The sequence below is a fragment of the Lagenorhynchus albirostris genome, chromosome 1 (assembly GCF_949774975.1).
Source record: "Lagenorhynchus albirostris chromosome 1, mLagAlb1.1, whole genome shotgun sequence".
NCBI classification, from domain to species: domain Eukaryota; kingdom Metazoa; phylum Chordata; class Mammalia; order Artiodactyla; family Delphinidae; genus Lagenorhynchus; species Lagenorhynchus albirostris.
In genome coordinates, this window is record NC_083095.1 from 44,627,350 (window position 1) to 44,641,764 (window position 14,415).

Sequence of the window (14,415 nt, forward strand, 5' to 3'; positions counted from 1 at the left end):
CGAGGAAGAAACAGTGCCTTTGCTGCCCTTCTTCAGCGGGAAGCTGTCATGCTGTGGGGGCTGGTGGAAGTGCAGGAGCCATCCCACCGCCGCCAGGACCTCGCCTGAGGAAGCTGATGTGCCCAGAGGCAGAGGGCAAGATGGAATGAACCTGGCTCCCCGGATGTCACAGAACACTGCACCAACCAAGCCTGCAGCTGGCCTTCCTGGGCGCTTCTTGCAACGTGATACATTTTTATTACCATTTAGGCCATTTTAAAGTGAGGTTTTTCTCCACCCCCCCCGGCAAAAATATCCTGATTCAAAAAGGGGACTATATTAAAACTGGATATTCACTAAAACTGTGGGGTTTTATTTACACGGACATTCTATGAAGGGAGATATTTTTAGTCTGTTTTGTTCTTTGTGATATCACATCTGTTACACCCAATATGGAACAAAGCAAACACTACGTAACAATTTTTTGAATGAATAAAGGAATAACATTTTCTTTTGCACCCCGATTATCTAGATCTGACCATTTTCCTTCTGAAATACATTATGTATGTTAATACACATACTTTACAAAAGTTAATTACTGTACATATTATACTTAATATAGCAAATATAACAAATAACAAGTAACGACAGTTATGTTCAGATTTTTAATGATAGCTTTTCAAGCTGGTTGTATGAAAACTACAATCTCACCAGAAGCTTTGTGCAAGGCAAATGTTTTGGCCACAATTAAATGTTATATATGATGATAATGGGTGTTTTTCTAGAAACAACGTACCGATTAATAGTACTTACGCCAAGAAATATGTTTTTGGAAGAGTCGAATCCGGCTGCGAATATGCGTGCTGTGTACGGCTCGTTCCTGTCACAGACTACCCTGCAGGCAAACCTGGATATGGTGCTCTGTGTAATCTGCGCTTCGTCGTTGTTCTGACTGCCAGAAATTGTGTCTGTAACGACGAAGTCAATAGGGCTTTCTGTTGATCTGCCCACCTAAATAAATCAAATTATACTCAGGATCTACTTGCAAAATAGGATGTCACCACATTCATCACACGAAATGAGTGTTCAGGATCCTTTAACATTCATTATCTCTACTATGAAGGTCAGAATTTAATGAAAAAATCTTCAGTCTGCTCCTTTTCTTGTTTAAGGGAGATGTTATGGTAACCAACCGTAAGATTTTAAATGTTAAGAATAACCCAATTTTCTATTCTAGAGGAAAAGAGATCTCAATCCAAACAGGTTTCTGATCAGGTAGAAACATTACTTATTACTTTCATAGAAAATCATTCTTTTTTTTTTTTTTTTTCTTGTATTTCCAGGTGGGAAAAACCCCAAGATTTTAAAGGAAGCCAGCCAACAAAAGCCCTATTTCCCCCACTCTTGCCCAGCTCCAAGGACTGGTTTTCCACACTAAGTGAATCCACCAGTGACTCATGGCACAGAGGGAGAACAAGCCCTACCTCAGACATGAGACCCCAATGCCTATTTCTGTCACTCAGCGTAAATGAGAGTGATGTAAAGGGCTATACAGGTCAGCTCAAAGTTTGAGATGCAGTCATATGAAAGATTTAAAAAGCTGATCCTAACATTTCAATTTTGGATTTAAAAAAAAACTGTCCTGGGACAGTCTAAAAAGTGGCCAATAATATTTTATTGGCTTACTTTCCTTGGTAAGATTTAAATGCTGCCAGAAAGAATATATTTCATTAGCATGATCTTAGAGTTCTAACAAAGCTTTTCATATTCACTAAATCCAAACAAGACAGGTACTGCTGTGTCCTGTGAACTGGGAAGTATTTGTTTACAGGTAAGGAAATCCTCACGACAAAACATTAAACCGTCTATGTAATGATGTTCTATGAATCTCTCAGTAGGAAACAGTGATAAATGTTATATATGCCAAAGATACGTCTTAAACTAAAATAATTTATATGTAAACAAATCATTTCTTGTTAAATATGATATTAATGTTCTCTCCTAACAAGTGACTTTGATTCTGAAATTGTCAATGGAAGGAACAGACGGAACCCCCAGTGTGTACGTATAAGGCCTCCAAAGTCAATTTCCCAGGTATCTTTATCCTGATCTCAAAATTCCATCTAAAACATAAGCAGTGTAGTACTTTTTTGTCCAAATGAATAAAGGTGAAATAAATATAACAAAATGTATATATCTTGCATCATTTAGGTCTGTTTGCTTTGCAACAATATTAAATTTATTTTGTAAATCTCACATACACATTTTCATGCACAGACTATCTCTGTTAAACCAACAGACAACAGACATCTATTGCTTTTGTTTTTTACAACCCTTAATTTCTTGTCGTATTGAAATGTGCCTGGAATAAACTAAACCATGGGGTTCACTGAAACTTATCACCTTGAATAGATGCCTATTGCCTGAACATACAGGTTTAGAAAACATGTAACTTGTTAAAAAATGCAACATAAAACTTGAATTAGAGAGATTATAAAATCATATCATACGATGGATCTTTCTAAAGTTGCAGAACCTTCCCTCTGCTAGATTCATTCAAAAGCTGGCTGTGTAACTCAGAAGCTCTACTGATTCAGACTGCTGAATGTTTTTAAACCTTTTTTTAAAGCTACTCTCTTTTTCAAGTATATAATACAGTATTATTAACTGCAATCGCCATGCTGTATATTACATCGGAGAACTTACTCATCTTACAGCCAGAAGTTTGTACTGTTCGACCAATACCTCCCCAATTCCATGTGCCCCCCTACCCGCTCCAGCCCCTGGTAACTACTCTCTGTTTTTATGATTTTGATTTTTTTTTTTTAGATTCTATATGTGAGTGATATTACACATCTGTCTTTTTCTGTTTATTTCACTTTAGGTTTTTTTTTTTAATTAAAAAGTAAGATACTCTGCAAAATATTTCACAAATATAGGAAAGTATACAGGAGACTACTCCAAACTCAGGAACAAATCTGTCCTGAACCTCGATTCCAATGAAGCCTTAGGAGTAAAATGTGAGAAGTTCTAAAATTGCCTGGTCACCACACAAAACCCAGAGCTCTCACAAAGACACAGGCTATGATCTAATTTCTGTCACCTCCGTAGAAGAGGGCGAAGACTTTTCAAACTCTGTTCAAAGCTCAAAGCTAAAACCATGCTCCAGCAGAATGTCACACAACCACTCCTTGTCTATAGAGATTACTCTCTTCAAGAAAGGCCATTCTGATTTCATCCCAATGTATTAAATTAATGTCTTGGTGAATCAACTGAAATTGCCTGTAAAACATGACATTTTATTCCAACTGGAACATACTGCTAAGGTCAATTATTTCAAGACATGATACTTAACCTGACTGGTCATTTAATATTTGTTTATCAAGTCACTTCCACTTAAATCTAACCTGTAGAGTGTTAGCATATTTCTATACTTTAGGACACAAACCTCATGTTGCTTTTGCCAAGAAAAAAAAAAAAATCTAAGCCACTTTCCTAATGAAAACTCACCCAATGTGGAAGACTTGGAGCCTGTCCTTTCTTTTGACTATTGGATCAACTCTACGTTATTTTAAGGGTAGTCATGTGGACCAGCCATGATGTATCTGAATTTCATCTGATGTTCACATAGCAGCCATGGGGAGAATTTTACTCCCTGCTGCTGACGGATATGCACATATACAGCATCATTGGGCACTTTCAGTTGCGTACATATATGAGAAAAGTTTGGGTTTACCTGGTTGTCAATCAAAGTCAGCACAGGTAAAATGGTGTGAAAGCACCCAAAAGGTCCTCCTTCACCTTTCCTGGACCAATCCTACCGTCGTCCCTGCATCTGTAACCTTATTTTCTCACTTCCCTGCTATGACAAGGATGAGTTATCGCTGCTCCTATCCATGACCAATCTCTCCACGCGTGCTTCGCATCCCACTCTTCTCCCCTTTCCAAGGATTTTACTCCTGAAATGATCAATTTCTCTCTATTACTGGATCACACTGTCAGCTATCAAACATTTTTTTGGTTAGTTTTTAAAATTTCAACTTGTCACTTAATAGCTTTTAAAAATATAACAAAAATGAGTATTAGAAAAATGATCATCTGCATGGATGTTTCAGGAATGCCAAACTGCTATTACAAGGTTCCAAACGCGTTCCTTCTCGATTTCCTTACTTGTCTCCTCCTGCACCGTTAACAGACATTTCACTGCTTGGCTGGGCAGTTTGAATAGCGCCGTTCTAGACTCGTCTCTCATCTTTGAAAATGTTTTCCTTTGCTTGAGAGCACCTCTCGAACTATAGCTCCATTTCTCGGATTCATTTAATGGCAATACTTCTGGAAAAACCTGCCACCAGTTACTACCCCCTGCTTCCTTACTCATCCCCGTGACCCATTCTGAAGCCACCCCAACTCTCAGCACGGCTCTACTGAAACCCCGCTTGCTGAGGTTTCCAGGGCTTACGTGTCCTGGTATACCTGTACCTGGTATTAAGTTAATGAAACCTTTCCAGGCTAGTTGGCCAACAGCCCCTTTCCCTTCCCCTTCTGTTCTCTCCCCCAGGTAACCTCACCAAATCCCATTTTAGCCCCAAAGCCCTGATCTCTCCCTGAGCTTCAGATTAGCAGACCCAATCTCCACGTGGATCTCTAATAAGCATCTCACATGTAACATGTTTCAAATGTTACACTGGATCCTCTTCAACCCCTAGGTTCCCTATGTCAGTGACTGGCACCCAATTTGCTCAAGCTAAAAAAATCAATACCCAAGAATCACCCTGGATTTTTTCTCCACACCCACATTTAACCTCGTGTAAATTCTATCAACTCTTCCTCCAAAATGCGTCTTCAGTCCCTGCACGTTTCCCCACCTTAGTTCTAGCTGCCCTCAGCTCTTACTTGGATTGCTCTGCCTTAGACTCCAAACTGGTGTCCCTGTTTTCACACTTGCCTCCTACATTTTTCTCTAGACAGTAGCTGGAGATATCGTAACAAAATATAAATTGGACTTTCTCTCTCCCTTGCTTAAATTCCTCCAACAAACTCCTAGAATAAAACCCAAAGTCTTTACTTGGCCTAAAGGCCCCTTTCTCTCCCGGCTTCTGCCTACCTCTCCGAGTTCATCTCATGTCACCTCCATCTTCCTTCGCTCTGCTCCCGCCTTGGGGCCCTGGCACTGCTGGCTTATCTGTGGTCTCTTTGCCTCGTCTAGAATATATGCTCCATGAGAGGGGAGCTGTCTACCTCCGGTGACTAGATGAGCATCTGACACAGTAGGTGCTCAAGAAATGAAACTGATGAATGGAGGATTACGACAGTGAGCTTGAACCCTGTGAGCCTGTGAGACACACAAACACACACGAGTACAATGTTTTAGGAAATAATTATTAAAATATTCTTTAACATTTTTCTCAACTAAATAGATGCTAATGAAATGTTACCATCGAGAACTACTATAAACTAACTAAAAAAAAAAAAAAAAAAAAACCCAAACCATAAAAACCAAACATAAGGCATTGCAGCACTTAGGTCTGAAGCATATGAAACTGAGAAACCAGAGGGGGAAATGACCGCTAACTCTGGTTTCAGGACCTGCTTAGTTTCCTTAACGCCCCAAGATCAGAATCGTCTTTGCCTTTGATTCCTTTTCTAAACTATATTCTTCTTTACATTTTACTTTCTCAATACCTACGCTCTTTTCTCTTTCCTTTATTTACCCCTATTTTAGAAAATAATTACTAAGATCTTATTCTGGCTGTATTAACTCAGATTTTGTTAATCTTAACCCATCTCCTAAATTTAGATCTAGGTTTGACCTTCTCAGGCACTAGTACTTCCGAGTTCTGAGCCTATTATCTGATTCCACTGTGGGAAATGCAGCACAAGGCCCTGTTTTTGGTTCATTCTGATGTTCTGCTTTTAAATGCTCAATTAACCTACAAATCGTTTTAATGGGTAATGGCTAAAATGAACAGCCCTCAACACCAAGGTCCATACTTGGGAAATATGAATGCTGCAGTGCTGTTGCTCAGTGACTTTTGTCAGTGGTAGGTTTTAGACATGTAAACTTGTTAAAAGGAGGAAAAAATTAAAACAAGCTTGATTTTTCAGGGCCTTCTAAGAGTTGCTTAATTCTACTCTGCTTAGAGTGATCTGACATTAATCCTCCAATATGTCCAGTTAGTCTGCAAAAGGAATCAGATTATTTTAGTGAAAGTAACAAATGGGTTATGTTTTCTTCATACGTCTATAAATTCCTTTTGAATGATCGTGCCTTATTTAAAGTTACTGAGTAGGTACTGTGTATAGAATGGAGAACTCAGGAGACCTAAACCTTTAGTTCTGCCACTAATGCCATCTTTGCCCTTAGGTTAAGTTACCTTTTCTTTCAAAGACACAGATTTCTCAGTTACAAAATTAAGAAGTCAGTATAGTAAAAACTGGTATATTTCTCAGTGTGGTCCATGAACCTCTGAGGGTCCTTGAGGCCTTTTTAAGGGGCCAGGTCCATGAAGCCATGGTTTCATAATATGAACCATAATATGATGGTTTCATAATAAATACGAAGATGCTGACATTTGCTCTGATGACGATAAAACAATGATGTGCCTTAGCGGGAATCAAAGCAGCGGCACCGAACTATACTGATGGTCACCGTGTTCCTCACCGCCCTGCATTTGCAGTTAAAGAAACTGCTGATTTCATAGGGGGTGAGGGTGGGGGAGGGATATGCATGCTTTGATGAAGCAGTAAAAAATTATTAATTTTATTAAATCTCGAGTCTTTTAATATTCTGTGTGATGAAATGGGAGGTATGCATAAAGCATTTAGAAGTTCAAATCAGTAATGGAGCTTCCTCAAAAAAAAATAATTAAAAATAAAACTACCATGTGACCCAGCAAACCTACTTCACGGTATTTATCCAAAAGAACTGAAATCAAGATCTCGAAGCAGTATCTGCTGCCCATGTTCACTGCAGCATTATTCACAATAGCCAAGATATGGAAGCAACCGAGGTGTCTATTAATGGGTGAGTGGAGAAAGAGAAAGCGGCATATACATACAATGGAATACTCTTCAGCCTTAAAAAGAAGGAAATCCTGTCACATGCGATAATATGGATGAATTTAGAGGACATTATGCTAGGTGAAATAAGCCAATCACAGAAGGCCGAATCCAACTACATGAGGTATCTAAAATAGTCACACTCACAGAAACAGAGTGTAGAATGGTGGTTGCCAGGGGCTGCGGGGACAGGGAAATGGGAGATGTTGTTCAATAGGCATAAGGTTTCAGTTACACAAGATGTTCGGGTAAGTTCTAGAGATGTGTTGTACAACAGTTAAAATAGTTAAATACTGTATCATGCACTTAAAAATTTGTCAAGAGGATAGATCTCATGTTAAGTGTTCTTACCACAATAAGTGGGGGAAAAAAAGAACAGGAAGCTGAAAAAATCCAGCTAAATCTTTAATTCATTCTGCATTAGGTGAGAAGGAAGAGAGCGAACAATCTGAGTAGAATGTGAGTGCACAACAGTGAAGAACGCACCATTTCTGTCACAACATGTCACTGAAGAATAGCAATGAAACAAACGTGCAACCACAGTAACTTGTTGATTTTAAGTGGTAAAAAAATGTCCTACCAACAACTGTAAAATTTTCTGGATTTATGTTTTTAGTACTGAGAATCTTCTACCTGTGTAACACATTAGTAAAAAATCTTATATATTCAAGATGTATAACTTTGGAAAGTATTAAAGAAAGGGATTATCACAGAGTTCCATCAAAATATCAACAAGGAAGCATATGCAGATGTTTATCTAGGGAGAGCTTTTTCTTTGGGAGAATGAGAAGGAAAAAAACATTTAGAATATTATAAAATGGAATGGCGTGAAGAGTAAAACCACTGTTCATGATGCGTCTAAATACCACACACGTTACTTTTGACGTACTGGCACTTAAGTAACTGTGCCCGTATCTCTGACTGCGACTCACCCTACCCATCTATGTATCTATCCATCTATGTATCCATATAGGATTGTTCAGGTTTTTTAAATAGCTAACACATTCACAAGGTTCAAAGATAAAAAAGCATGGAATACCTCCCTGGATACCACCCTGCCCAGTTCTCTTCCCCACAAAAACCACTGCTCTATTAGTAACGTCTTGTTTATCCTTTTGGAGACTTTTCAAGCATATAAGCATATCTAAATCATTTAACTGTACTAATTTGCTATCTGATAATTAATATGCTATTTCATACGTTTAATAACATTAATTTATTAACATTAAGTAACCTTAGTTGAATATAATACTATCAAAGCCTCAATGTGTTTAATCATTAATTTTAATGCATTAAATATGTTTGGAGCTCTTTTTGTGACTGTATGAGGCTGTGTGAGCTTTTCCTAGTTCTGCTGTACAGCCTTGGAGGCCTCCACTGCATGGCTGTACCTGAGTTTACTTAACTGGTCCTCTATTAAGAGACATTTAGGTTGTTTGCAATCTTATACCATGAAACCACGCTGCAAGCAATAAGTTGGTAAAAATGTCATTTTGGATGTATGCAGGGGTATCTCGGGGGTAAATCTCTAGAAAGAGGAGAGCTTTAGAAAGAAAAGCTGAGTCAGAGTGCAAGCACTGTGTATTTTTCATAGGTATTTCCAAGTCACTGCCCCATAGAGGTCAGACTAATTTATAGGATGTAGGAGAGCATCTGCTTCCCCACACCTCTGACAAAACCTTTTGGATTTCTGCCAATCTGGTAAGTGAAAAATGGTACCTCTGTGTGATCTGAATTCACATTTCTGTTTTTATAAGCGAGGCTGAGCAGGTTTTCTTATTTTTCAGAACTATTTATCGCCCCCCCCCCACCTTTTTCTGCCCCCACCACATGGCTGGCGGGATCTTATTTCCCCGACCAGGGATTGAACCTGGGCCCCAGCAGTGAAAGCGCCAAGTCCTAACCACTGGATCGCCAGGGAGTCCCCTATTTCCCCTTTTTGATGTATCTACGATACCTTTTTGACATTTGTTTCAACATCATTTAATAATTTAACTCTCCATATAGAAATGTAAAGCCTCCTGGTTGAATCTGTGTTTGCTTTTTCCCTTTATTAGCCTTAATTTTAATTTCCTGTTGTTTTAAAGTACCAAATCTTGAACAGACTCACAGACATAGAAAACAAACTTGTTACCAAAGGGGAAAGCAGGGGGAGGGATAAAATAGGAGTTTGGAATTAACATATATACGCTAATATATATAAAACAGATAACCAACAAAGACCTACTGTATAGCACAGGGAACTACACTCAATACCTTGTAATAACTTATAATGGAAAAGAATCTGAAAAAAGAATATATTTCTGTGTGTATATACATGTATAACTGAATCACTTTGCTGTATACCTGAACCTAACACAACACTGTAAATCAACTATACTTCAATTAAAAAAAAAAGTACCAAATCTTGGATATATTATTAATTCCCTTCTTTTTAAATTAATTGATAATTTTTCCTGTATTATTTCCTTCCTTCTGCTTTCTTTTGATGTGTTTCTGGACTTTCAATTATATACCACTAAAACCATTCTTGAGCCTGCCCTTTCTTTTTTTAAAATTTTTATTGGAGTACAGTTTATTTCTATAGGACATTCCATCTGAAAGCAGCAGAATACACTTTCTTCTCAAGTGCATATGGACATTCTCCAGGATAGATCACGTCTTGGGTCACAAATCAAGCCTCAGTAAATTTAAGAAAATTGAAATCACATCAGGCATCTTTTCTAATCACAACACTATGAGATTAGAAATCAATTACAGGAAAAAAACTGTAAAAAACACTAACACATGGAGGCTAAACAACATGTTACTAAACAGCCAATGGATAAATGAAGAAATCAAAGAGGAAATCAAAAAAAATACCTAAAGACAAATGACAATGAAAACACAACAATCTAAAACCTATGGGATGCAGCAAAAGCAGTTCTAAGAGGGAAGTTTACAGCAATACTATCTTACCTCAGGAAACAAGAAAAATCTCAAATAAACAACCTGACCTTACACCTAAAGCAACTAGAGAGTTAGTAGAAGGAAAGAAATCATAAAGATCAGAGCAGAAGTAAATGAAATAGAAACAAAGAAAACAATAGCAAAGATCAATGAAACTAAAAGGTGGTTCTTTGAGAAGAGAAACAAAATTGATAAGCCTTTACCCAGACTCATCAAGAAAAAAAGGGAGAGGGCTCAAATCAGTAAAATTAGAAATGAAGAAGAAGAAGTTAAAACGGACACCACAGAAATACAGAGGATCATAAAAGACTACTACAAGCAACTCTATGCCAATAAAATGGACAACCTAGAAGAAATGGACAAATTCTTAGAAAGGTACAACCTTCGAAGACTGATCCAGGAAGAAACAGAAAGTATGAACAGACTAATCACAAGTACTGAAATTGAAACTGATTAAAAAACTCCGAACAAACAAAAGTCCAGGACCAGATGGCTTCACAGGGGGAATCTATCAAACGTTTAGAGAAGAGTTAACACCTATCCTTCTCAAACTGTCCTCTACCTTCTTACTGTCATTTTTTAAAAGGAACTTTTTCTGATCAATGTTTAGTTCCTTGAGTTTCTTCCTTCCTTCCAAATAATAAAAGCACTTAAAGGTTTTTACATTTTCTTCCGAATACAACATCAGTCACATCTCATGAGTTATGCTATTAAATGTTTCCACAGTTATTTTTTAAAAGGCCTGTCTGTAATTGTAGTTTTGATGTCCTCTTTGGTTCAAGTGTTATTTAGGAAGTATTTTGAACATGTTAACTTTTAAAAGTAGCTGGCTCTAAAAATGTTTGTTCTTGTTTTTAGAGTCTCTTTTTTATTGCACTGAGATCTGAGAATGTAGTCTTTACAATTTCTTTCTGCATTTTTAGAATTAAGTGTTTTCTTAGTCTTTTGAAAACCAAATAGGAACAATTTAAATATTATCGTCACCTTTTTCCCCTTGGACATCACCAAACACTACTGTGCCAGAAGTTCTGACTACATATCAAAATAGAGAATCGAAGGAAAAATGTGCTAAAAGTTTCCATGGAAAAAAGAAAGATGTTACCTGAAACATATCCGTATCTTTATCATGTGTGTACTCGACCACCACGGTCTGATTCCTTGACAGAGTGTACGATATGCTGTGTTGACCTTTGCAGCTGATAGCCTAATAATGAAATAAAAAATATAAAAATTTGTTAGAATTTCATTTCAACAACTTACCACAATTCTGTTTGTAGTTAAGAGACATCACTCTACCAGCAAAACCCCAACACAAGCCAGCATTTTCCTAATGGTCAGAGCCTGTCCCTGCTGTGCCCTGAATTACAGAGGAGCCAGCAGTCATAATACTGGCTTTATCAAATATTCATCCTTAATATGAACAATATTTTACTTAAGCCGAATCAAAGTTAACCCACCAGTTTCCAAGACCTGATTTAATCATAGTCCTAGAAAAACATATACTTTCTCCATGTTACCTTAACTCAGTGACAGAATTTTCAGACTAATATGATTTAAAATTTCTTAATTTATTTCACATTGAAACGGATAAGTCAGGAACATTTTGTAATAGTATTTTTACTACATGATGGAGATTATGAGAGTACACGAATCATTGAAAAAAAGTAAAATTCTATAAAAACTTCCATATAATAATGCACTATTTTAGCCAATGATAATCATACTTATACTCTGTTATACATCTTATTGAAAACTTGTATAAGCACTTGCTTAACCCAGATATTTATTGAGTTAATAAATAAGGTAGCTAAGTTAGTTTTATCGCCTTTATTTTTAGACTAGACTAAAGCTAATAGTCTTTTTCAAAGAATCCAGAAACCAATAATATGATGATGTTCTTATTTCCTCCATAGTGATATATTTCAACCCATTTTACGTTGTGGTCACATACTTTAAAATTTCCAAATTAACAAAGAAGTTTATTTAAATTATACTCCAAATTATTTCAATTACCCTGTCCGTTCAACTTTAACCTATCTTCATTTCCATTCTTTTACATTACGTATAATAAATAAAACTTTAATAAGCCTATCTATTAAACATTTATTGAACAATCACACTGTATGAAGACCAAGAAAGACTAAGACAGCATTTGGAAGTAGCTGGACATACATACAGCACCTAATGAAAATGTACTCTGAACATTTATATTTGACTAATATAATTGCTTAGAGTAATAAATAGTACAACATTCCAAATCAACTTTGAAGTTAGCCTGGTTAATCTCATGGTTCTTCAATCATCTGCCTTCAGGAACTTCATGGTTGAAATGATGCTTTATTGTACATGCTTCATTAAGATAATGCAAGTATTAGAAATGATAATTATTTATACAGTTAATATGATTAGGAAGCTAAAAAAAATACTTCTTAGACCACTCAACTCCAGTAACAAATATAATCTGAAATTTTCATTGGTCTGAGTCACATAAATTCAGTGGTACTGATATAAGTGACATTTTTTGAAAGTCGAATTAATAAAGAATTATTTCCAATTTAAGGTAAGTGGATGCTTGTTTATCTTCATAGTTAAGTAAAAAAACCCACTTAAAAATAATTTTATTAAACTCAAACTTACAAAACTGATAACTAGGGGGGTGATTATTTGTACAATAACTTATTTTACAGTTCCTTAAAAAGTATCTGTTGCACTTAAGAGTTTTCCATTTACAAGTGCACCAACTCAAACACAACTTTCTTGGCGCACGCACTACACAAAATAAGAATGTCTGTAGTTTGCCAATTATCTGCAAAAGAAGGAGTTAACAAGTGTCAGAACAGAACACCTTTAAAAAAGTTAGACATTTTTGTATGATGGTACCCCTTAGGTACTGTGTTTCTCAAACTTCCACCAAGGTTGCCTTAACTGGAAGAGAGTTGTGTGAGCCCCTAGACATGTCTGGGAGAGCAATCTAGAAGTGAAGCTTGAAACATCTTACCTTGAAATTAGTCTAAATTTTGTATTCTACTCTTTAACATGCCTGTAGTTTTAACATTTAAACATTTTCAATATTTGAACAAGTCTGCTGGGAAATCAATGCCCCAGGAAGGTCTGCTGTGCTCACCCCACGGCCTAGTGCAGCTTCCATGCCACTCTGGGAAGCCCCAGAAATATGCATTTTACAGGCCCTAAGTCGCCCAATTCTTCTAGAGTGTTTTATTCTAAGACTACTCTTGTGGCCCAGACTATCATAAGCATGAATAAGACTATTTATAGGGAGAGTGAGCCCAGTGCTCATACTCTGGGAACCACCCAGAGCCAAGGGAGCACAAAGACCTTGGCCAGCCCCTGCCCAGCCGCCCTCAACAGGGAAGAAAGCGTGGGGACCCCGAGGCCTTGAACGCCGTATCCAGGTGACCTTGAATGTTGAGTCCATTTAAAGACAAATTACAATTTCAAACTTCCGCCAGTTTTTGAAACGTGGTTTAAACGTGGATCGGCAGAGTTAGGAAAGGTGAACCCTTTGAAGGATAAGAGAACACATTTTCTGAGACTTTTTGAATAGGAACATCTTAACTATGCGCTACATTTTAGAAACCTCTGGATTTGGGGAAGATGGAGAAGTGGGAACAGAGATCCTACAGGGAGAAACAAGTCCCAGAAGATGGAGGGGGCTCTGAGCAGCAGGTGATGAACTCCCCTGTGGCAGGACGGCTGAGGAACTTCAGAATCGGTGTGACCCACCAAAGTCACTTCCAGTCCGGCGGTGGTCTCCCTCTGTGAGTGCTAAACTGGGAGGGGAGGCCCTCCTGCAAAGAGGCCAACAGTCTGCACCCACAGCGGGGAGAAGCATGGAGATGAGCTGGCCCCAGAAGACTGGGATTTAAGCCAGGACTGGGGTTTGGAGCAAAAGGGGGCAGTTGAAACCCAGGCCACCTCCGGGCTCCTCAGAAATAAATGGAAAGGCACCCACTTCCCTTTGATGCCATGAATTAGGGCTCACATGATCTTGTTTGTGCATTAAAGAGTCTACAGTGGGGCCAGATTTGGGGGATTTGGAGGAAGGTAAGAGGAGAGTTTAAGCTTGACCTCAATTTTTGCTTTCCATCTGCCAAGTGTATGAGGCATTAAGCTTCTTTGGGGTTAGAAGTATCAATTTTTCAGCAATAATTTTAATATTTAAAATATGGCTCTTGGAAATACAGCTTCTAGTAAATTACAGATTCACTGACTTGAGTCGATCATTTCAGGTTATTTTGGAAATAAACGTCTCCCCAAGGCACCAAGTTGCTTTGAAATCTATTTCTGAAATATCAGAAAGGAGAGTAGGTAAGGCCTTCTCTTGGCACTCTCTGGAGTTCAGTACCAACACGACTACTGTAACGTAGTGAGATTCCACTACACTAGTTCAAATATGGAGACCGAGCG

General features: G+C 37.7%; 1 protein-coding gene across 1 annotated transcript in view; it reads right to left on the bottom strand.

Annotated features, from left to right (window-relative positions):
• PELI2 (pellino E3 ubiquitin protein ligase family member 2) overlaps positions 1-14,415 on the bottom strand; it is a 212,322-nt gene that overhangs the window by 20,393 nt on the left and 177,514 nt on the right. Inside the window, exons 3-4 of the mRNA XM_060167129.1 lie at positions 11,090-11,191; positions 793-990 (exon numbers count right to left, since the gene is read on the bottom strand). Of these exons, the coding sequence (XP_060023112.1) occupies positions 793-990; positions 11,090-11,191 (300 nt within the window). The remainder of the gene's footprint in view (positions 1-792; positions 991-11,089; positions 11,192-14,415) is intronic.